The sequence below is a fragment of the Peromyscus maniculatus genome, chromosome 2 (assembly GCF_049852395.1).
Source record: "Peromyscus maniculatus bairdii isolate BWxNUB_F1_BW_parent chromosome 2, HU_Pman_BW_mat_3.1, whole genome shotgun sequence".
Lineage (NCBI taxonomy): Eukaryota > Metazoa > Chordata > Mammalia > Rodentia > Cricetidae > Peromyscus > Peromyscus maniculatus.
In genome coordinates this window covers 139,382,882-139,408,037 of record NC_134853.1, presented here as the reverse complement: position 1 = coordinate 139,408,037, position 25,156 = coordinate 139,382,882, and the positions used below count along the sequence as shown (strand labels likewise).

The following is a 25,156-nucleotide window of genomic DNA, read 5'->3' as shown; positions in this document are numbered from 1 at the left end:
CATGCCATTACTAACAATCTAGACTGAGACATCTCTGAAGTGGGCAGCCCTCTGTACTCTGGAGGACTGCTTGGAGAGTTTGGGTTCTGTCGGCCCATCAGGAGACTGCTGGGGCATGACCAATGTGGGCTGGTGACAGGTAGACTAATGTGTCCAATGTGTCCACTAGCCCTATTAGTCACACACACCAGCACTGTATCTTCTCCTGTCCAGGAAAGGCAGACCCAGAACCCTGGGGTCCTGGCTTCGCCTCTTCACCATGCTCGCAGAAGGGCAGCATCAGTGGTACTAATACCTCAGTGGTCGGGTACCAAAGTGGATGATGTGAACATTCATTAGGACAGAGGCGGAAAATTGTAGGTAGAGCAGGAGATGCCAGGCAAAGGGAGGGCATGAGGCTGAAGGCAGGGCTTTGGGCAGCTGGAGGTAAAAAGATGAGAAGGGAATGGGAGGAGACAGCAGATAGGGATGGGGGACAAGACCTCACATGGGCCCCAGGCCCTTATTTTCCTGACCCAGGACTTTGGCAGGAGCCCTGATCACAGTCCCCAGATTATACTCTGCCCTGCCCCTCACTCATACAGTGAACCCCAAGCACAGAGAAGGTCACCATCCAGCTCTCCCCTTGGCTGGGTCAGAACTAGTGCTCAGTCCTATAGTTCAAAACGACTGTATGCTTAGAGAAGCAGATGTGGCCCAGGTTTGAATCCTTGCCCTACCATCTTCTTGCTGGGTTATGATGGCTAGTGTATGTCTCTTGTGCTTGGTTTCTTCACTAGTACAATGGAGGGGGTAGACAACTTCGCTATCATCATCATCGGCTTCTCCCATCTCATAGGCAGGTGGCTGGGGTGGCACTGTTAGCATTGGTAGATGAAGGCTGAAGCAGGAACCTGACTGGGGATGGAGTCAGGGCCAGCATCTCCTGATGCCCATAGGACTGCCCCCAAAGCCTTTCTAGACTAAGGAGGAAGTAGAGGCCCAGCGGTACTGTGCTCGTTCCTGAGCTCTGTGGGGATGATGGAAACCCTCTCCAGGGCACACTACTTCAGGCACTCCACATCCAGGTTCCTGCGGGTATCTAAGGGACTCCCCTCCTGCCTGTTCAGCATCTCCCCTTCCTGATGCTCCACATGGAGGGTTTTGTTTTGTTTTGTTTTGTTTTTTTGGCCACTGGAAGGCACTGGACAGAGCCTGTGGCTGGGTGCAGTTTCTAAGACTGGCCACATGGTGGCAGTGGCTTACATCCTTCTCCCCACCAGCACTGGAGCTGCCGGCAGCCTGGTACTTTCCAAGATTTTTCTTGCTACCTGGGCTGTGTGTTTGGGATGCGCCAGTTCCTAATGCCAGTCCCTGGGTCTGCCTTGGTGCAGGACATAACAACTCCATCCTTTTAGTCTCTTAGGTTACAAAGCCTGGAGTCATCCTGGCCCCTTTCCCCTCCTCACCTCCTCTTAAGATTTAGCAGCAAGATTCATGGACTCAGCCCCTGATGGCATCTGGAATTGGACCACTTCTCACTGCACGGTGCTCACTCAGCCTGTGCTCACAGGCCTGGCCTGGATCACATCCCTACACCCCTGCTGGAGTTCCCTGCACACAGCCAGAGGAGGTCAGAGGGCATCTGCAGGCCTCCATCACATTCAAGGATGACGGACAGATGGCAGCTGACTTGGTTCCCTGACTTTCCCGGCCCCAGGGCTGGGCTTTACTTTGTCCTTTTCTTGAAATGGGGCAAATCAAGTATCCACTGCGTGTTCCAGGGACCTCCACGAGACACCATCTGTAACCTGACGTGCATTTTGACAAGCGTGGGGACCATGTGTGACCGTTGGTGAAGACAGTGCTTCAAGTGTATTGTTCTGAACACGGGTTTAGTCAATGTCAAAGGAAACCTGATTGAAATCTTGTTAGACTGCTCCTCCTCGCTTAAAAAAAAAAAGTCAAAAGCACAACTCTCCTTCCTTCCCTTCCCTTCCCCTTCTCTATTCCCTGCCTCCTCCTGTCACACTGAGTCCTGATCCTGACTTCAGGGAATCTGAAGTTAAGGTCTGTCACTTCTGGAGGACCTGCCCATCCATCTGCAGAAGCCCCTCTGGCCTCCCCCCTTACCCCTGCTTCCTGCCACCCACCCCCCACCCCCCCCACCCCCGCCTCTGGTGCTGGAGGATGGTAGCAACAGGCCTATGGGATCTAGTTTTGCCTTTCTCAGGGACACTCCCAGCTCCACAGGCCCATGTGTTACAATCACGGCAGAAGAGGCATGAGGGTGGGTATGTGGCTTCTAGCTTCTAAGCGCCTGCAGAGCCCTCTGGGTTCTGCTAAGACAACTCAAGGCACACGTTTGTGCCTGACACACAGTGGGCACTCAGTGTTGCCTGTAGTTACTCCTGAGCTCACATCCGGTAAGCGTTGCCTGAGCTCCCACTGACGCTGGCATTCTACTGGAAGACTGGCTTATACTGAACTGCACAGTAGCCGGCCGTGTGGCACTGGGGAGCATTTTATGAATCTAACATTTGCTTCCCAGTTGTTCAGCAAACTAGAGGTGGGGGGGATGGGAGGGAGGGAGGGAGGGAGAGGAAGGGGAACAGTAGTAGAAATGAAGATGGCTGGAAATGGGGAAGGTCAGGGCCTGGGGGAGGGGGAGAGTTGGGAAATAGAGAGGGGCCAAGAGAGGAGGTTGGCACGCTACCTTCCTCGGCTTCCAGCTCCTCCAGCACCCCCGTCTCTTGGCACTTTTTGCTGTGGGCTTTCGACTTCATGTGCTTAGTCAGATTCCCTGGAAAGAAATGAGAACAGACTCAGTCCTGGTGGCAGGGAGAGGGCAGAGGGGGCTGGGCACACAGAGGCAGGGAGAGGGGGAGGCAGCACACAGCTGCCAGGCCACAGCTCCTCAGACCAGTTTCAGGGGCTGGGCAGGGCCCAGGCACCCTGTGCCTCAGTGTCCAGGCCAGACTATCAGCCAGACGCCTGCTGGAGGTGAACACAGGAGCTGGAGTGGAGAGAGCATGCAGCTGGGGGGCGGGGAAGAGGAGGGCACAGTGAGAACCTGAGATGCCAGTTAAAACACAAACAAAAGAGAAATTAAAAGACTGCTCGAGTGCATTTTTTTCTTCTGCTCCTGCCTCAAGTTTGAGACCAGGAGCTGGTGGCACACTCGGATAAGGTAATTTGCAATTTATTTATTTATTTATTTATTTATTTATTTATTTATTTATTTATTTATTTATTTATTTATTTATTTATTTATTTATTTATTTATTTAACTTATCTATCTATCTATCTATCTATCTATCTATCTATCTATCTATCTATCTATCTATCTATCTATCTATCTAATGTGCACTGGTGTTTTGCCTGTATACACTCTGTGGAAGGGTGTCAACCCCCCCTAGAACTAGAGTTACATACAGTTGTGAGCTGCCATATGGGTGCTGGGAATTGAACCCGGGTCCTCTGGAAGAGCAGGCAGTGCTCTTAACTGCTGAGCCACCTCTCCAGCCCTGATAGTTTGCAGTCTTAAATGCTGGAATGACATGGGGTTCTTATGACTACCTCAGTAGGTGGGGACTGAGAAGTCCCAGCTGAACATACTTCTAGGTCACCCATAAGGCCAAATCTTAGGGTCTAGGCAGGGGAACCAGGGTGGGTGTGGTTATTTGTAGGAACAGTGAGGTGCTCAGGCAAGGGACATGGGTGCCATAGACTCTGGGACCCAGGCTGGGGTTTTCTTAGGAACGTCCTCTTTTTGGGGCCAGGGCACAGTGCAGACAGAGGGCCAGCATGTTTTGGGAATAGGCTGACCAAGGCTCTGTGAAGCCCTGAGGTGCTGCCCCAAGTTGTAGGCCTAACCCCACAGGCCGGGGAGCCAGAGATGCAACTCCTGGGGCCAGGGCACAGCAACAGCATCCGGTTCCCTGTTGTGTGCACACATCACAGGCTGCTGGGTGATGAGCTTTGTGGACGGCAGGTTCTGGGAGGAGAGACCAAGCTCTCTGTCCTATCCCCAGAGAACACAGACAGACAACATGTGCCGTTCCTTTGGGTTGTGCCCTGAGGGTTGTTGTATTTCCACGTGGCTGATCACATCGCATGTCAGCAGCTCCTGAATCAGGTACAATGTCTCACAGGCCTGAAGTTGCCAAGTTTGAATGGATGGATGGAGAGGGGGTGGAATCGGAAGATAATTAGAAATGAGTGCACAGTGGGACTAGGGGATGGATGAATGGATAGTGACTTAGAGGAATGTGGAGAGAAAGACTAGGAGCATATGACTCATGGATGGGACACTGGATGGATGGATGAGCAGATGATAGATGGAGAAGATGAGTGTTATGAAGAAACAGAAATGGAAGAATGGGTGGAAGTTGGTCTGTAAAGAGATGGGAGGATGGACAGCCACATGGACAGAGGCATGGATGTCTACACTCGGGAATGTATGGGAGGCCAGGCAGTAGAAGAAAGGGAGGATGGGCAGCTGAATGGGTGGGCAGACAAACGTAGATGGGCAGACAAGACGGTCCGTGAGAGGCGACATGAACAGGGACACTGTTAGGTGAGTAGAGAGGGCTAATAGGAGGAGAGACGGACTGATGGCTCAACACTGGGAGAGCTTGTCGCTGGACCATCATGGTTCGTCATCACTCAGAAGTTTCAGGTTTCGCTGAGACTGTGGGGGAAGCTGAAGTGAGATTCCCCGGGTTGGGTGAACATGGTGGCCGGGACTAGAGAGGAGCGAGTTCCTTCCCCACTCATCATTCTTGTGTCTGCCCTGCCCAGCTTGGGCCTTCCTCCTGCAGCTGCGCAGATTCAACTCAGTCTCGTGCCCTTCATGCTCACTGTCTGAGTGGAGCCGGCAGGAGGTAAGACAAGACAGCTATGGACTAGGGACTCCAATTGTCCTGAGGTTCCAGTCCTTGGGTCCCTTCTCTGAGTACCCTAGGTCATAGAGGACATGAGTGCTGCTCACACTGGTGTCATTTGTCATAGACATTCTGCCTGGAAAGTTTAGAGTTCTATTCAGCCATCCTAGGCGCAGAGAGTGGTGTTTATAGTCTCCCGAGAAAGGCACCCCCGAAGCAAAGTGGTGGATGGGACTTCACAGATCATGTCATTCAACCCCGCTAGGCTCACCCCCCTCTGTTTCTGACCCACTCTGGGCTCAGGTGCTGATGACATCATTGGGCAAGATTCCTGGCTGTCCTAGGTGCTGGCAGGGCTCCTGTAAACCAACATGGTGAGGCAATTGGCCTGGAGCCGCAATACTGGCTAGTGTTAAGCCCTGGCTAGACTCAGGGCTTGAAGCACTCTGATCTGGCTGGCCTTGCAGTAGGAGAGTGGATCTAGGTGGATTTGTAGCTGGATGGCCTGGTGGGTGAGGTAGGGTGGATCTGGGCTCTGTACTGCTAGCTATGTGCTTTTGAGCAAGCTTGTTCAATCTTCCTCACTTTGTGGGGCCCCAGTTTCTGCAGCTGTAAAGCGATACCAACCTCGTGGGAACACTAGGGAGATCTTAAGACAAAGCATGTGGGAGCAGGGTATGGCTGGCACAGAGCAGAACCACCTCCCATGACAATCTCTTTTATTTAATGTTGTGCCTGGGATGCAACCCAGGGCCTTGTGAATGGTAGGCAATTACTCTACCAGTGAGCCATGTCTCTAGCTTGGTCTCTGCCAGGCACTGGGCTGGATGAAGAGGGGGCAGTGATCACAGGATGCTCTAGCCCTTCATCAGGGACTGCAGAGGCTCTCAGAAGAGGTGGGAGGGAGCCCACACTCCAAAGGCCGGTCTTTCCTCTGTCAACATCCTGCAGAGGCTGTAAGGAGGAGGCTTGCCCAGCTAAGGTTTTTTCAGTCAACCCAGGCCCCAAGGATAGCCCCACCTGGCATCCTGGAGTGGAGGATGGGTGAGCAGCTGGGAGAGCAGGCTGTCCGGAAGAGGAGCTGATACCAATAATAGCAGAAGACAGTCACCTTGTCCCCTGGGCTGAACAAGGGCCTACCTAGAGTTGCTGTTTCTGTCCCCTAGGCGATCCGAGCAAGGGCCGGTTTAAAGCTCAGCCACCCAGTGACCTCTAGGAAGAATCTAAACAGAGGAAAGGGACCCTCCTGGGGCTAGCCTGCTACCTCCTCCTGTCTCACTCACCAAGACCCTCCTCAAGTAGTTACCAGAGGCCAAACTGCCACTTCAGTGTGTGACAGACACAAAGACAAGACACAAACAGGAAGACAGAGACAGACAGGAAGGGCCTCAGGATGCAGTCTAGGGTGCGAGGTCTGCCAGGCCTAGCCTCGGAACCCATATATCCTGGCTGGAGCCACAACTCAAGAGCAAGACCTGGCTAAGAGGCAGACAGACAGACAGATCCTGAGAGGAGAGGAGGAGCTCATGTTATCAGAACTGACGGTGCACAGCTTCAGAGCCGTGGCTCCACGGAAAGCCATGTGCTCCTGCCTCGTGCCCTCCCTTCATGTCTAACGGGAGCTTCTCCCTAGTCTCATCTATTGTAACCACTGCCCCACTCTGTGCTGGGCATGAAGTGTGAGATTCCATGCTCAGAGTCACTTCTCCTGTCCCTGGCTCAGAGTTCCAGGTGAGGTGGACTTAGCTCGCTCCTGATCATTGGTCGAGAGCAAAGCCCAGCCTCCCTGAGGGATTCTCTGTACCTCTGATAATCTGAAGGCCACAGCCCTCAGACTCTGCCATCAGGACCCTCTGGATCTCTGGGGGTGGCTCGGAGACAGAGAGATCCCAGGAAAGTTCCCAGAGGCCAAACTGTAGGTGGCTGGGTGTGGCTTCCAAGGAAGGTACCTTCTGGACAGTGGAGGGTCCCTAAGGGCTCAAGCCATTCCCAGAGCTTCCAGAATGAGTGAGGCCAAGGGACTAAGTGGAAGCTACTCAGGGGCCTGGGGTGCATGGCAGGCATCCCAAAGCGGGAAGCTTCCTCAGGGCTCTTCAGGCTGAGGACAGTTCAGGTCCTTAGACACATCTGGAAGAGGAACCACATTTCTTGGCCACTTAAAGGTTGCTTCAATCAATGGAGGGAGGAGGATGAGGGCCTTGTGTCCTTGGGACGGGGGCTGAAGCATTTGTGGTCTCTTCTGGCCCACTCAAGAAGTTCTCCACTTTCTAAGTAAAAGACTTCCTTGTCAGTGATTCCCAACTCGCTTCCACAAAACCCCAGGAGGAGTGGGACTGGAGGTAGGTGTGGACAGAGGGCCCACACATGCTAAGCTGGCAGGGCTCCTGTCTGATTGTTTTCTTAGCACCCTTTAAGACATTGTTTCTGAGAGGCTAAGAAAGAGGACCCAGAAAAGGAAGTGGAAGTGTAGGCATCTCTGTCCAACTCCAAACCTCGATGGGAAACAGTGAGCTCAGCTCGAAGATGATAGTGAGAAGACCGAGGAGGGCAGGGGTCAGCTAACGGTTAAGAAAAGAGAAGTGGAACATGCCAGAAAGGAGGCCACTGAGGCAGGGAATATGACAAATAACCCCTGGCCTAGTTCGGCAAGAGCAGAAGGTGCCAGGAAGCGAGAGGGCTCAGCTCCCTCCTGTCCACAGTGGCTGCTCTGCCTCTTGTGTTAAGGAAGACAAGACAAGCTGAACGCCAAAGTCTCTGGAGCCCTCTGCGGCTCCTCCCCTAGTGAGCTCAGAAGAGAAGACAGGGCCCTCATGTCCAAACACAGGAGTCTGCAAAGTGCAAGAGGCAAAACCTGCCTAGGGTGCTGAGCACCCCAACTTCCTGGCAAGGCTTGCTGTCTTTCTCTGTGAGCAAGCTATAGGACCTCCCAGCAAGGGATGTGCCCCATCTAAGAACCTTATGAACCATGCTTGTCCCACCAGGGCCTGGAGACTGTCGCAGGCCCAGTCCACCATCACCCATCATAGTTCTCTGAGATGCATGCCCTCCACAACCAGTCCGTTCCTCTCATGGATGATGGCCAGACCCCATCCTGACTCTGCTGTGGGCGCGTGGCTGGAAGCCGAAGTGATAGACCTTCAGGATGGGGGGTGAGGGTAGGTTGCAGCTGGGCCCTAGGCTGGATGCTGCAGAGAAGCCGGGTGGATCAGAGAATGCTAGGTGTGGTGAGAAGTGGAGAAAGGTGAACACGCAAGGATGTTGTGTGGCTCCACGTGGAATGGATCGCCAAGGCGAGAGTGACTGTGACGGGTGTGCATGCCAGAGGTCGTCAGATCCATGGAAGGCATGCAAAGGAAGGGTGATGATCTACAGAGAACCACCAAGTGTGGGCTAGATGCTGCAGAGGATGGGCAGCAGCTTGTGTGCAGGGGTCCAGGTCTTGACTGTGACCGCTGTGGGCGTCACTGACCAGTCTGGAGCCGCTGCTCTGCCGTGGGTACCAAGTGGAGTGGGAGCTCAGGATGTGGGGGTACTCCAGGCCCCCAGGCAGAGGGCTCTGTGCTGCCGTGGGCAGGGTGGTGCCCCAGCTGACTGTCTCTTACCTTTGGTTTTAAAAGCAAAGTGACAGTGCTTGCACACATAGGGCCGGACGTCAGTGTGGGTGCGGATGTGCTTCTTCAGCATGCTGGGTTTCTTGCAGCGAATTCCACATTCCTCACAAACATATTTCCCTCGGCCGCGGCCTCGAACATATATATACTCTTCATTTGATTTGTACCTGTGAGCAACAGGTGTCATGTAAAGGAAAAAAAAAAAAACCAAAAAAGGCAAAGAGGCAGAGTCCCACCTCAGAGGATGAGTGAGTGTGCTCCCTAGCTGCATCCAGCCAGGTTTGGACACTGGGAGAGGAGGATGAGGAACAGAGGACTACAGAGCTGAATGGGCTCGGTTAGCCCTGAGGATCCACCACGGACCCCTGCAGCCCAGGGTCAGAGAGGTGGGATGGCGTCTTCCCTTTCCCCAGAGCCACAGGCGCCAATTTTTCCTGGCAAGAAAGCAAAGGATGCCCAAGTTGCAGATTCCCTGCTGGCTGCCTTCCCACAGCCACCTGCTGCCATGGCTCTGCCACAGAGAACCACCACTGGAGGCCACCAGAGCCACACAGAGAGAAAAACTCTTAAAGCAACAGCCGCTGCTATTCATCAAGCTGAGTTAAGTCACCGTCGCCTCACAAGGAAGAGCTGAAGCGGCTCCGAGAGGGTGAGACACCCACCCGAGCACCTAGTCAGAAAGGCTGAACCAGATCTGAGCATTCCCACACCAAGCTGCCCATCTCCCCACAAGGGGCAACGAAAGAGAAGGCAGCTGATCAGGAAGCCACCCAGACACTTCTACGAGGCAGGCACAGGGGCCACCACTGTTTTCCCGGGTACAGACTGTGAGCCAGGGTCTCTGAGCTCTCTTCCTCACCCCATTTTGACTGAGCTACAAGTTATGTGGGACCTAGATTACTCCCAGCAGGTCAGGGAGGTCACCAGCTCGCAGCCTCTTGAGGAAGCAGCCCACTTGCTCAGGCTGCAGATGCCTCAGACCCCAAGTCAAAACGCTATTTCCTCACTGAGAAAGATGCCCACAAGTGTCACAGAGACAGCCAGGTGGCCAGCTTTGTGGGCAAAGGCTATCTGTGTGCAGGTGTCCGGGTGAGGTAGAGAAGCTGTGAGGAAGAGCAGGAGGGATGGTTCGGGAAGACCCAGGGGGCAAGCTCCTGACTCACAAACCAGGGACCACTCTAAGACATTGGCAGGAGGGAACATGTCTCCTCAGTGTCCTCGACAAGAATTGCCCATCATCTGTCCTCCCTGGAGAGGGGCACGTGGATGCAGAGATGGCACAAACTAAGACTCCAGACTGCTCAACTGGCAGCTCAGGGCTAAGAGATGTGACAAGGGTGGACTCTGGAGAGGGCCTCTGAATAGGGAGCTACAGGCAGCAGAGGGAAGATCGTCTCACATTCCATGCCTACACACCCACAACCACACACTCCTCACACACCCACAGTCGCACTCACACCTCACAAAACAACCACACATTCCTCACACACCCACAGTCGCACTTACACCTCACAAAATAACCACACACTCCTCACACACCCATAGCCACACTCACATCTCACAAAACAACCACATACTCCTCACACACCCACATTCACACCCACAACTACACACTCCCAAACCCCCATAGTCACCTCCATACCCTTACAGCCAGGATCACATACTGCTCACCCTCAGTCACATTCACACCCTCATACCCACAATCACACATCCCAAATACCCACATTCCCTCACGCTCATGCATACCTCACCCCCAGTCACCCTTACACTCTCACACCAACAGCCACACAGCCTCCACCTTCAGTCACCCTTACACTCTCATACCCACAGACACACACTGTTCAAGCACACTCACACCTCCACTCTCACACCCTCACCCCACAAACCACACTCCACATATATATCCTGTGTCCAAAAGAAAGAACAGCAGGCCATGGTGGGCAATGAAGGAGAATACCCAGAGTACCCTGGGTACAATGTAGGGGTTGGCCTTCGAAGTCACAGCACTTTGCCTTCATCCTCACGGTTCCCTGTGTCTCTGGGATGTAGTCTCCAGGGGAATCAAGCTAACACAGGCACCTTTCCCAGGGGTGAGGATGACTGTGTGCTGTAGGCTCTCTGTCACCTGCCACCAGCCTCCGATTGGCTCTTCTCAGTGGGTCCATGACACTCACTCGTCTCTAACCATCCTTCCATGTCACACTGCTGTTCCCCACAGAGCCCTACAGCCATTCTGATGATCTCCTCCTATGTGAGTTTTACTCTGCTCATGGCAACTCAGCGGTGACTCTAAGTGTCAGTCCACTCGACCCCCGGTCCCTTCACGTCTTCCTCCATATCACATTAAAGTATGTCTTTGTATGCAGTCTTTGTAGAGAGAGGTTTTCAAAGGGATTCTTACACCACCTGGTCATGCACTGTAGGAGTTGGGCGCCATCTACTGGGCAGCACGTGGGGAGAGCCAGGGCTAGGAATGGGGGGGAAGGACGGAGGGAGGCAGAAGAGATGTTAAAAGTTGTGGGGAGCTGGAGACCAGACAGGTGGTACAGGCTGCACCACCACCACTGGCCAGCTGAAAGAGTCCGGACCTGCTTGAAGGTATGTTACAGATAAACAAAATCTCAACAAGAGGCAACCATCCTGTGCTGTGGGATGGTGGAGACTGGGGAGGCACTAAGACAGGAAATACGGGGTATTCTGGGTGTGTACTCTACAGTCCTTGGTGGTGTCTCTATAGAGGAGGGGTCAGAATGAGGGATAAACAGACATCTGAAGTTTCCACTTGACTTGTTCTTGAGACCATTCACAGGCTGGGAGTGAGGCAATGAAGGCCTTCATATTTATCCATCCATCCATCCATCCATCCATCCATCCATCCATCCATCCATCCATCTATCTACTTATTTTCAAGACAAGGCTTTTCTGTGTAATAGTCCTGGTTGTTCTAGAACTTGCTCTGTAGACCAGGCTGGCCTCGAACTCATAGAGATCTTCCTGCCTCTTCCTCCTGAGTGCTGGGATTAAAGGCGTGTGCCACCGCCGCCGCCACCGCTGCCACCACCACCTGGCAGAGGGCCTTCATTTTAATAAGATAAGGGTGAGAAAGATGTGCAGACCTAGCTCGAACATGGCTGGAACCTATGGATGCACAATTCTGTAGATTTGTGAAGAGGAGGGTGACCAGGCAAAAGAATGGAAAGCCACTCAAGAAGGCTGCCATAGGAAGAGGCCTGGGAGGCCCAGGGGAAGGGTGTGCAGACACAATGCTGGTTTAACCTGCCTCACGCAGAGCAAGGCCAGAGCAATAAGAGCTGAGGACAGGCCTAAGGTTTGGAAGCCCACGGAAGATGGTTCAGAAAGGGGCAGGGAGGGCCTGAGGATAGTCAGGGGTTTTGAAGAGGCAACCTTGGTTGAACACAGAGACCCCGTGACTTGCCAGCTCTTTGAAGGCTGAGACCGTGGCTCGGTTAGCTTTGTGGAACGACTTTCTGTCAATGCAGGCCAGTCCTTCCTCTGCCTGAACCCAGCACCCACCCTGTTTAGGTCAGCTCCCTCCTACCAGTCACCCATGTTCACTGGAGCAATCCCAGAGTCTGGCGGGGTACCACTTGGTGCCCACAAGTGCTCAGAAAGGCTCACAAGTTACAGGTCAGGACAACTGCCAGCACCTCTGTTTGAGTATGCTAGGGTCAGACTCAGCACTGATTTCCTACCCCACGAGCCCTCAAATGCAGGTTTCAGCTAATGCTGAAGGCTCCTTCACCATGCACAAGGTTGAATGAACATGCCTATGCTTTTCTTTTGTTCTTTTAAATTGAATTTTCAGTTAGCATACAAAATCATGAGCATCAACGTGGCATTTTCAGACTTACGCATTATACTTTGTTCCCTCTCCCCTATATACCCTGTCCTCCTGTCCCTGCTCTGGCTGGTTCCTTTCCTCCCAACAAACAGTGCCCTCTTATGTTTTCTGTCTTAACTATATAGCCCAGGCTAGCCCCAAGTCTTCAGTCCTAACTGTTTATAAGCATGCACTGCTATGCCCAGATGCTTCCACTTTCTAATGAGAGTGAAAATGAGCATAGGGTAGAGGCCAGAAAGACTTGGGTCTAACCTCTGGCTTTTACTAGAACTTGCTGGGTGACCATAGGCAGATCACCTCTCCTTCCTCAGGACCAGTCAATCCTCATTCCTTGGCAATCTGAAGCCCTTTACAGGCTGGATATTATCCACCCTCCTCCCTCTCAGCCCCCAGTCCTTTTACTCTGGTACAGAAAAGGTAACCAAGACCCAAGAGCTTAACTGACATGGTCAAGATGGCCCAGTGATGATCTTCCCCCTTAGCACCCAGCTGCCACGCAGACCCGCTGCCCACTCTCGGAAGGTACTGAACGTAGTTTCCCAGTGACTTTGGGACCTGCTGTGCTGCAGACAGGGAAGAACAACATTGCTGTCCACCCAGCCTTTCCTGAAACCCAAGCTTGGGCTGGAACATCCGGGTATTGGCGGCTGCAGAAAGCCAGGGCTGGAGAGGAGAGAAGCAAGGGGAACCCTGGAGCGTGGACCTGCCTCCCAGCTGCCGGCCACCCCCTCCTGTCCTGGATACTTTCCCTTGGAGGCCAGAGACAAAGGGGATGAGTGGCTGACCCTCTGTCTGTTAGGTGGCTGCAGGACAGTCTACTGCTGGCAGACCTGATGTAGGTGACTTATGACTCTGGGGACCCAAGTAGCTTTTCTAAACCCTACTGTCTACCTGTCTGCTGCAGTCTGGATGAGCAGCTCTAGGAATTTGGCATGTGTTATCTGTCTTAAGACCAGGCACTCTGACTTTCTGAGATCGGGGGGGGGGGGGGGGGGGAGGCTGTTGAGCCAGGTGGTGGGGGTTCAGCAGAGCAGGCTCCACTCTGGAGCTTCCAAGCCCTCCCAGGGTGGGAAGAAGTAGCCTCTTGTCCTCCAGTCTGGAGCTGGGTAATAATAGGTGGATGGTGTGTGTGTGTGTGTGTGTGTGTGTGTGTGTGTGTGTGTGTGTGTGTGTGTGGTGTGTGTGTGTGTGTGGCTGCCAAGCACTTCCTGGGCAGCTGTTTTCTAGTTCCCCTGTAGCTCTGAGCCTAGAGACTCCAAAGCAAAGAGAGCTTCCCAGGCAGCCGCTAGCCAGGAGGACTTCATTCCGCTAATCAAAGTGGGTGGAAACAGTGAAGATGTCATCGTGCTCAAAGCCACGAGGCAGCTGTGAGTGGAGAAGGACGGACAGAGAGCCAGCTCTGACCTTGTTGCTATGACATATGACACAATAGCTCTTAGACTGAGGTCCCCTCCTGCACTTGGCTGGTGACAATGAACTGCTTGTCTGGACGATCAGTGCATGTGACACCTTGGGTTGTGGCTCTAGACTCTCTGGAGGGGTTTCCAAGCCCTGAAACTTCCACTAAGCTGACAGGTGTTTGACACAAAGCCCAGAGGAGGCGTACATCCTCCTTCCTCGGGTTCCAGGAGAGCAGTGCGGTGCGGTGGGAATGAGACGGCGTGTCAGGATGAGGTGACCTTCTCGGCAGGCTCTGCATATGACAAAGACGCAGCAACCGCACAGCACTGTCACAAATCCTGTCCTCTCCACCTCACCAGCCAGGTAGACAGATAGGCGGGAACTATGACCATGAACCAACCGGCTGTTGGCAGATAAGCTTGCCCAAACCATCACAGAGCTGTCCAATGGAGGCGCGTTTCTTCACGGGGCCTACAATCATCCCAAAGACCAAGTGGAGGGTGGGCTGGGCTCAGGATCAAGCACAGCAGAGGTGGGGGAGGTGCACAGAGAGGACTGTGAGAAGCGGAAGGCGTGGCATGTGCTCTCTCTGAAGGGTCAGGGGCTGCTGCCGTCCTGCCAAAGGTGACACGAGAAAACCACAAATCCAGAATGAAGAAAAATAACAACTAAAAATGTCAGCAAACTCATATAGCTTTTACTGGGTGCCAACTGCTTTTTTGAAGAGTTCAGATGTTACCTCATTCAGATCACATGGCACTCCAATGAGCTGTGGGCTCTACCAACTCCCATTTACCCTGAGAAGACAAGTTACTGAGTGGCTAGTGGAGCTAGAATTTGAACCCAGGTCACCTCTCTACACAGTTCAGGAGCTGAAAGGCTGTGTAATCATGTCTTAAAAAAAAAAAAAAAACTGTGTAAGACAAATAAAATTCAAGGAGACAGAGACCCAACCTAGAACTAAGCTAGCTTGAGGTAATTTCCCCAAGGCCACACAGCTGAGTATTTGAGGGTACATCTAACTATTCAAGCTCATGGCTTTTCTCTCTGCTGAGTTATGTCACTCTCTTGAATAAGGAGATGGATGTCATGGCCTCTAGGCTACCTTCTGAAGCAGAGATGCTCCCAGGCTACACTGTACTTGTGTTGTTGACTTTTCCACACACCATTCAGGTTTCATCATAAAGCTCTTGCTTCTCTTCCAATTTTGGATACATAAAGGCTTTTCGGTTCCCCAATTTTATTATGACCTTTTGGAAAGTCTGGTAACTTGGGTACAATCACGCCGAGCAAGAAGATGCGACTGAAGACATGCACACAGGGTGTCTCGGGAACTGAGAGCAGCCTTTGTCTGTGAAGTGAAGTTCAGGGCCAGTGCCCAGCGGTCAGCATGCTTAGGGAGCTGCAGCCACAGTGAACTGATTGACCCCAGAGAGGCTCATAAGGGAAAGATGTCTGGAGGGGAGGAGCAGGTGTCTGTTAAAGCTGAGCCATGTGTCTGTTAAAAATATTCAGCAGCCAACATAGCTCTTGATGAGCTTTTAAAGGTTTGAGAGGGGAATGGCTGGGGCTCTGGGGCCAGTGGGGTGTTCACATCAGATCTGGAAACATCTCAGCTTCCTCTCTGATCAGGATTCTGAAGAAGTGACACCATGTCTTGATGTCCTCCCAGGTGGGGGTTATTGAATGTGCCCACCAGCCTTAGTCCTGCTGGGCTAGGACTTCCACACAGGTACAGAGCCCATTGGCCAGCAGAGGACTCTATTCTGTACATCTAAGTCAGCTTTCCATAGAGTGCCAACAGTCCTAGACCCTGAGTCTGGGGCTGGTGAAAAGCCACAGGACTCTGACCTTGACCTCAAGGTATCTACAAGGCCACAAAACAAAATAATATAGATGTATCCCTGCAGACAGGACCAAAGAGCCAGACCTGGCAGAGAGGTAGCTGACCAAGGGTCTCAGGTGCTTTCAATCAAGAATGCCACTTAATGTCTGGGTCCATTTTCCTATAGCAGCCAGGGTCTGGGTTGGCATCTGTGGCTCCTATTGCCACCAAGGGCCATATGGATGCTTGGGGTCAGGTCAGCTGTCTGAGTCCATGGTGCAGCCAGGGCCATACAGATCTGAGTGGTCTATGCTGCTACCTAATGCCATGGTGACATTTGGCTGGAGCTGCATCTGAGGACCACGTCTGGATCCTGTTACCATTGAAGGCTGTGCAGATGCCTGAGGTCTGGGGCCATGTTAGTGTCTGAGGGCCTTGCTGATCTGAGAGGCCTGCACTGCCACCTGGGCCAATGGTGACATCTAGACCTGGTTGTTGCCGAGGACCATGTCTGGGTCAATGGTCCTATAGCAGGTGGGGTCTATGTTGAAGTCTGAGGCCTGTGTTGCCAGCAAAGGTCATAGAGAAGCCCGGGGTTGGGGCCACAACCTAAGACCTTGTTGGTGTCTGGGTACCATGCTGTAACCCAAGTATCCTGATCTGAGTGGCCTGTGTTTCCAGCCAGAGCTGGAATGCTGTCTGGCCCATGTCTGGGTCTGTGATCCCGCTGCAGCTGGGGTTTGTGTTGATGTCTGTGGCCTGTGTCACCTCAGGGGGCCCTAGGAACCATGAGTGATGAAATCAGAGGGCCATGCTGAGCCAGCTCTGTTGGCATAGGCATAGGGGATCTGGTTCCACCCTTCACCTGAGGGGGGCTGCCACAGTGGCCCAGACTGACCACTTCAGCTACCACCCAGGCCCACAGCTGGGCCTTGGGTTGGTGCTAACCATCTACCCCATCTAGGACCTGCTGGAACTTGTGAAGGGGCTGGTCCTGTGGAATGATACCCACAGGATCTCCATAACTCGGGGTGGCAGTTGGGCAAGGGGAGATATCCCAGAGGAGTTTCGGTGAGGATCCAGTGGTGATGCTGTACCAGAAACCAGAGGTCTTGAACCAGACCAGTGACTCATTACAATGAACATTTCCAAGCAAAGCTGATAGACAAAAGGGTCTACTGTGGGACACACTGCAGCTCCCAATGCCACCAGGACGAACGAAGAGGTGTTGGAGAGGCGGGAAAAATGGAGAAGCAAAGAGGGTTTTTGTTTGTTTGCTTGCTTTGGTTTGATTTTTTTTTTTTAATTTTCTTTCAGAGGGGCACTGCAGGGGTGAGGGAAGGAGATAGGGGGACTGGGAGGTGAGTGGAATTAGGGTGCATGATGTAAAATTTCCAAAGAATCAATAAAGAAATTATGTTAAATTAAAAAAAAAAGAATGCCACTCATGAGCATCTCTGCAGGTGAGTGGGGATAACCCGTAAGACTTGTGACCCGTGGGCACAGCATGGGAGGCATGGCAGGAGGCTGACCTGGAGCCCAGGGAACTATGGGTTTTCTGAGGTTGTGGGGGCTGTGACTCCGCTCCCCAAGGGGCTTGGCATCTTTTTGTCTCCTTAGCTGTGTATTTTCAAGGAAACCAGACCCTGTTCTTGGAACCCTTTTCCCCAGACGCTTCATTTCAGGGAGTGCCGTCTTCCCGAGGCTCTCGTGCAGGAGGGGGCATCCTGTTGAAGGGCTTATGGGAGTCTTGATCTTCACAGAGAACTAGCTCTTCTACATGGGGACTGTGGTTCAAATGTCTTTTCTTGTAAGCTCCCTCTGATCCCTGTTTCCAGCATTGAGCTCTGTGGTTCTCAGAACTCAGGCAGCTCATTGGCAACAGGGGCTGGAGAGGCCCCACAAGACCCATCATGACTGACAGACAGCTCAACCAAACCTCCAGGCCATCATCACTGTATGATGAGAAACGGAGGCTCACAAAGAGCCCAGCATTGCAGAGGACCACAGAGCTAAAAAACGGCAGAGTAGGAACTCACTGACAGGTCCCCAAAACTCCAAGCCCAAGCTTTATCCCACCTCTTTCAATTACAACCTGGAAAAGTGACCCTCGCAGAAAGATTACCACCTGGTGAGTCTCCAGATCCAGGGCCCACAGCCTGAGACTTCAAGCCCTTGTTTCCAAAGAGACTCAAAGATGGGAAAAGTGAGTGTTGCCTGTGAGTCACGACTGAGAAAATTCAGGTACCCATGCTCAACCCTGGCTCCAGACACTCCATCTGTCTCCAGAGCCACATGCCCTTGGCTGACTTGTTCCCATTGTCTGTGGCTCACACAATTACAGAAAAAGTTGAGTTTTCCTGCCCTTTGAAGGGTTTGTCCGCACAAGGCCATAAATGCTCTGGCTGAGCTGGCAGAAAGAGCCTGTGGGTCTGGATGAGTGGGAATCAAGCTGGCAGAAGGAAGGAATAAGGAAACCGAGGGAAGTGCCACTTCTACTGAGCGCTTCTGTGTGCCGGGAAGTATGGAGACAGCCTCAGCATCCACTCTGGCACTCACTCCCGTGTGTGCCCTTCTGAGCCTTGGGAGGTTAGAAAGGCGCCTCCACACAGACCTGGGAACAGATGAAGCCGAGGCCTTCACTGAAGAACTCTTTGGAAGAAAGTGGCACCGCTAAGTTTTTGTTTTTCAAATCAGCCTACTAGCTGTCACTTACTAAAGATGGGGGACATATTAGTGATCTTTGTCACTGTGACCAAGTATCTGGCAAGAATCAATGTCGAGAGGGAGGGCAGTGGAAACAACCTGTCGTGGGAGGGCTGCTCACGTGGCCTGTGCAGTCAGGGCAGAGAGAAACGAACGCTGGGACCCTCAGCTCTGCCCCTGCCCCTTCCCAGTCAGAGCTCCTGGCCCATGGGAGCTACCATCTGTGTTTATGTGGGTCTTCCCTCGTCAGCTAGACACCCCTGGAGTGTCTCATCAACACATCCCGAAATGTGCCTCCTAGGCGATTCCAAGTCCAGCGAAGTGGTAGTGAATATGAACATCATCATGGGAAACGTTCCATCCTTCCGTCCCTTCCTCCCTCCTCCTCTCTCCCCTATCCCCTCATATCAGTACACTAATCCTGTGGTATTTTTACCTGAAGAATGAGAGAGAAAACTGGCAATACAACTTTAGGAATTGCAAAGAAATGAGTGGATGGAAAAGATTTGACCAACCCAAGCAGTTACCGGGGGAAAGCATAGAACCAACCCAACTGAAACTGCAGGAAGAGAGGACAGAGGACACCTTCGCTGTCACCACCACAGAAACATCCTTCCTCACGCTGCTCCTGCACTCCACTCCTCGCTCCCCAATATCAGCTATTTCTGTCAACCACCTTTAGCTGTGTGTGTGAACATGTATGCACAACCCCATCTACACACACACACACACACACACACACACACACACACACACACACACACACACACCCATGAAGATCCAAACAAACATGAAGGTCCTGCTCAGCCTCACAGCCCCTCCAGAAGCCATCCCTCCCTGTCTTGGCTGTCTCCTTCTTTATTCATCCTTTTAGGACAGGGGCTTACATACACTGTCTCCATTCCTCATTTTAGCCTGGGCCATAGGGAATCCATCACTATGGAAACAGCTCCCATCACGGCCACTAGTGTCCCCCACGAGGCTCTATCTAGCAGACAGTTGCCTGTCCCCACCTCCCTGGGCCTGTAGGTAGTGTACTACTTAGCTGAGCCCTCCATCCACGAACAGCCTGTTCTTGGCTTCTAGGACTCCATTTGGCTTTGGGGACCCTGCCACTCTTGTTACCCTTCTCAGACTCTCCTTCTGATGCCAGTGCATCCAGGCTCCTTCTGGATGCTCTTTCCTGGTCTCTTTTCTCCATCTCCCCAGGTAACCCAATCTAGTCAGAGCCTCAAGTTTCATCTGCACACTGACAAGTCCGTCCCACGTGTCTATTTCCAGCTCAGGCCTGTTTGTTGAGAGCCAGGATAAGGTGGCAATTGCCAATGCCTCCCCTAAGATCCTCATGTGGATATAGGACTGTGCTCTCAAATTTGCATGCTCCCCATTGTCCCCAGGGTCAGATACCCTCTCTCCTAACTTGGTTCTTCTGTTCACTTCTGCCCTGCCGTGTGCCTAGAAGTTATTGGGACCCCACTCCAGGTAACTAACTTCATCTCAACCTTCCTTGTTCTCTTGGCTGGAGTCTCATGGCTCCCACCCCACTGCCCCTGCCATGGCTCTCCCCACTGGCTTCTGGAAGACCTGACATTATCCTCAAGATCTAATGGTAACACGGACATAACATTAAATGTCCCTTTAGACTCTCAACATCCCACGGTCTTCACTGCCTTGATACCCATGAGTTTACTCCAAAACACATGTCACATTCCCCAGGAGAGATGGAATGATCAGACAGGAGGACATCAAGAGAAACAGGAAAGAGCTAGCCCAGCCCGAGTGGGGGTTCCGAGACCTCACTCCCCAGCCCTCAGCGAGGAGGAAGGAGGGGTCAGCTTTGCCCACTGCTGAAGGCCAGAAAAGACTGGGAGTGAGCCTTAACCTCTGCAAGGTACAGGTAGGTCACTGTTGACCTTGACAAAGCCACTGTCAAGGTAGGAGAGGCCCCAGGCTCCCTGGAATGGGGCTGGGCACGACGGGAAAGGAGTGGAGGTGTTCCAGAGCCAACCTCTGGGAGGTTGTTTTGTTTTGTATTTCAAGATTTTTATTTTATATGTATGAGTATTTTGCCTTCATGTATGTACATACATTATCTGCACGCCTGGTACCCACAGAGGCCAGAAGAAGGCATTGGATACCCTGGAGCTGGAGTTTTTGATACTGGATGGTTGTGAGCCACCGTGTGGGTGTTGGGAACCAAACCCCTGTCCTCTGGAAGAACAGCAGGTGCTCTAAACTGCTGAGCCATCTCTCCAGCCCCTACTTACTCACTTATTTTTATTTTGTGCGTATATATAAGTATATGTACATACGTGCACCATGTGCATGCCTGGTGCCTGAAGAGGCCAGAAGAAGGCATTGGATCCCCTGGAACTTATGGGCCATTGTTAGCCACCATGTCGAAACTGAACCCAGCATCAAGTGCTCTTAACTGCTGAGCCATCTCTCTAGTCCCACTCTGGAAGGTTTATTTTTATTTATTTATTTTAAAACAAGTAGTGAAACCTAGCTATCCAAGGAATGATTCTGGAGTGGAAACAAACTTGGGTGTGCTTATATGAATGAAGTGAGGTGCTGACGGGCTGAGAGGGATGGGGTGGGAGCTTTCCCTGGGAACAAAAGCTTCTTTCCTCAGCAAGGCATCTGGGTCCTTCTGACACAGGCGTATGGGTGAGGGGGTGAGTCTGTGAGCCTCCCTACTCTACCCTTAGGGAGTACAGAGCTCAGCTCACAGCGAGGCTGGGGCATCTCTTCCCTGTGTGCCAGTTCCGAGCTGAGGCTGGCCGTTCCCTTCTCATGGCCAGCTCTCCGAGGGCCTCCCCTAATGGACCTGGCCTCCCTGAACCTCACTAGCTCCATTCACCACTTCCTCAGACCTCAGCACACACAGCCAACCTGGTCAGGGCATGGACAGGCACTGTTGTCAGCCAGGTACTTCCTATCCATCCCAGGAGCTTCTTCCATGCCAGCCACAGGGCGGAGTTCCCAGCTTCCCTTGCAGCAAAGGCACTTGAGTTAGAACAATGTAGTCATTGCACTCAGGGAACAATATAACTCTGTGTGTGCAAACACTGCTTCACAGAGAGAGCTCTTCCACAACACTGAGGCAAACGCAGGGTGCTGGGTGTGATCCAGCACAGTGCCCATGGGTATTCCCAGCACCATGCCTCCTGCCTGCTGCCATGATGGTCAGGGACTCACTCTCTGAAACTGTAAACACGTCCCTAATCCAAGGCTTTATTTTATAAACTGCTTTGGTCACAGTCTCTTTATAGCATTGGAGAAGTAATTAAGACACTGTGCATGGGAAGCACAAGGCTTGTTTGGCTGTGCTGAGTTTGAGGAGCAGTGGGCCTCACAGGGGAAGACGCCAGGGGCATCCAAAGCAAAAGCCAGGAGCTCAGGAGCGAGGGCCAGCTGTGGTCCTAGATGTCGAAGCAGCTGTGAAGAGAGGGCTGGAGCCAAAGAGTTGGATGATGTCAACAGGAGACAATCTTGGCGAGAGTGGGTCTCAGTGGTCACCTAGAGAGCTCTGACTCTAGGTATATATGACTTCGTATATCAGCCGGCTGTCACACTGCCCTGTACACACCACCCAGCCTGGCCCTGCAGCTCCGGGAAGCCCTCCATGACCGCTGCGGACAGCTCAGCTCTACAGGTCCCTACCTCAGCAACAGGCTTTGTATTGCTGCCTCGGTCTGGTCCACGAGTGCCCTAGGTACTGGATGGCAGTGGGTCGCTGTAACTTCTAGCCCAAAACACCCACGAGGCATGGATTAAGTCTATCCTCCATGATGGACTGACTAATTGATCAGCTGCCAGACTGAGGGTCAAGAAAAAGGGGAAGGGAATGAGGCTGGTGGACTCGAGGAAGCTGGACACACACAGAACCTGCCTTTTGGCACTTGGCTTATTAGCTTATCATGTGAACAGGCTCATTTTGTACCTGCACGGACACCATGGAGAAAACTAACCAGTGGCAGGTGCATGGAAAACAGACCAGAATCCCACCAGTGCTACCCACTGAATGTTTTAGTTTTCCCAGGCATAGATATGGCTGAGATTGTCCCTCCCAACTCCCAAGGTCTGAGACTACACAATTCTCTGTAGTCAGTGGATGAGAGCCCAGGGCTCAGGAGGGTGCTTTAGCAGCCAGCACACAGGTCCTGCCTGCCTGCCTTCCTCTCTGGACCTTCGCTGGACTCAGTGAGCAGGCTCATTACAGACCCTTCTCCAGTATGTATGCAGTGAAACAGGGTGTTGGAAGTGTTAAGAAAAGAAAAAGAAGAAAGCACTGAGGCTAAGAAAAAGCTTCAGTGTGAACAGAAGATGGGCCTTAAGGATGTGTTCAAGATCCTGTCACCTTGGTGACAGGTGAGACTCAGTCAGTTCTGGTCCCATCCATGAGATGTTAGAGGTGTCCTAAAATGTCTCCTTTTCCACATTAGCAAATACTCCTAGTGGGTAACACTTACCCCATAAAAGAAGAGGGTCCACCAGAAGCAGATAGGAGGCACAGCACAGCCAGGGTGTGGGGTGGGATGGGGGATGGGGTAGGCAGCTGAGCTTGGGGTGGAAAGGACCTGATTGTTCATACCATGTGACTAGACAGAGGCATGAGGATGACCCCCCCCCCATCCAAGAGCAGAGTGAGGCGCTTCGGATGGAGACCAAGATCCAGACACAGGTGAGGGACCCATCAGTGTCATGTGATGAGTTTGTGGGAACCACACCTGTCCTTGGCCTCATGGGGCTTACGACATTGGCACAAGCCTGTTGCCACCCTCTTCACAGAAGTGGGGGACGACACCGGAGAGGTGGGGGGGGGGACAAGTGGGACAGAGGTATGTGGGCCTGCTACCTGGAGCAGGGGTGACAGTCTTTGAAAGAAGGAGACACTGAAACAGTGGGTGGGGCCAACACCCTGCGTGGGACCCAAAGGCTTAGGAAGGAGGGAGGGGACTCGGGTGATGGTTCATCTTTCAGATGGAGGTGGAAGTGTTCATCAAATAGCTGGATGGGGGATGATGACACCTGCTAGCCTTATGTCCAGGGACTCAGGCTTCTTCAGGTACACAGCAGTAGGGGGGTTCAGAGCCGGGCCTCCCCTCGAGAGGAGACTGCCTCTTTGTGCACACACAGAATGCCATAAAGGGAAAGCATTCTTGACACCACCAGTTACCACATAGCCCCTCAGATCCCAGACAGTTCTGGAACAGGAGGGAAGAAGGCACAGCTCCCCAGCCTGGAGTTTGGGGCCTGGTGGCATGAGAGTCCACAGCCACAGGAGGGCACTCTAACCAAACGGCAGGCACAGACAGCCTCCTTTCCCACGTAGAAAGAGGTCAGCGCTGCAGCACCTGAGTCCTGTTAGTGTGAAAGGAGCCACCTTTGGTATTGTGGGTTCTTCAGGGAGGGTCACCATCCCTGACCCTGTCCTTGTCAAAACCACTTCCTGCTCCTGAGAGCCCTTCTAGCCACTACCAAATGCCAAACTGGGAAGCAGAGCAGTTTACTTCTCTATTCCACTTCCCCAGAGACTTCCACACCTGTCACTGTGTGACCCCATGAATCAGACACTTGCAGGTTCTGGAGAACAAGAGTCCCCAGGGACGGCCCACGTTGTCGGAGGCTCACACAGATTGCTGTCTTCAGGACTGTATAGCATTGGTACCACCCTGATTATAACAGGGACACAGACACAGGACCCCAAGACAGACACCACGGTACCTGCTCACAGACATGTGGCCACACAGAACACAAAGTGCACAAAGAACTTCCACAAAGTATATCTGAAGCCAGGTGCTCTTCTAGAGCCCAGGGCACATGAGGGTGGGGTACAGTGGGGATGTTTCCTAGGCTGGCAAGCTCCGAGGCCTGTAGCTCAGCAGGTTCCCAAAGATGCACACCACAGGAAAATAGCCAAGGATGAGACTCAAAACACAAACAATGAATCCCGGGCCTGCCAGTGGACAGGGCGGGGAATAGTGTGAAGGGTGTGTGCAATGACTCTTCGGCACCATGAGAAATGGGATGTGACCAGGATGCTCTGGGCATGACAGAGGCAATACACCCTAAAGGAAACAATAGTCCAGACTGCAGCTGGGGGACTCTTCATCACCTCAACACCGGACTGAGAACCTGGACAGGATCTGTGAACACTGGAGAAAGACCTCGGCTCCTTCAGATCCCTACCAAGGATTCCCAGTGGCATTTGCAAAACAGATGGCCTGGGAGCCCTGCAATGCAGAGAGGCACTGTGGGAGCTGCAGGCACCAGTGGGCACCACACAGCCAGGAGCTACCAGCCACCTCTGTGTGTAGGTGGTGGGAGGTCTCCACACAGGAAGCCGACTGCAGTCGAGGCCTGAACCTTACCCTCCTTCGAAGATCTTGACCCTCGCTGGCTCTCCTCTCTTGGAAGTGGGAGTGCCCTCCTCTGCCTTCCCTTGCTTTTCTTCCTTCTCCACTCTAGCTGGATCTTTCTGGCTCTCTGGGGAAAGCAGTGACGGGAGGTGCACCTGAAGAGGAGAACAAAACCAAGCTTTGGTTAACCTTGTAATGCTGGGTCAAGTGCGAAACACCTGCCCACACGGCCTTCTGCTTTTCATCCAGTTCCCCTCCACAGATTCAAGGGCTGGCCGCAAGAGACAAAGTCCCCTCCAAGCTGTATTTTGGTCCCTTCTCATGATCCTTTTCCCTCCAAGAGGCACGGGTGGGTCTTTGTGTTCTGTGCTGGCCTTGGGGGATAGTCTCATTCACCTTGGTCATCTCAGCACTCAAAATGGGGATCAAAAAGACAATGCTGAAGAAGTAAATGAAGACTTGGGTCTGCCTCACAGATGAACTGTGGCGTTCCCACTGTCGGATCATAGAGCCAAAGCAGC

General features: G+C 52.7%; 1 protein-coding gene across 7 annotated transcripts in view; it reads right to left on the bottom strand.

The window, feature by feature from the left end:
• Hivep3 (HIVEP zinc finger 3) overlaps positions 1–25,156 on the bottom strand; it is a 432,983-nt gene that overhangs the window by 7,238 nt on the left and 400,589 nt on the right. For all 7 annotated transcript variants that reach the window (XM_016005814.3, XM_042271805.2, XM_016005817.3 and 4 more), the window contains 3 exons: positions 24,648–24,790; positions 8,468–8,643; positions 2,696–2,782 (listed from right to left, as the gene is read on the bottom strand). In XM_016005814.3, coding sequence (XP_015861300.3) covers positions 2,696–2,782; positions 8,468–8,643; positions 24,648–24,790 — 406 coding nt within the window. The remainder of the gene's footprint in view (positions 1–2,695; positions 2,783–8,467; positions 8,644–24,647; positions 24,791–25,156) is intronic.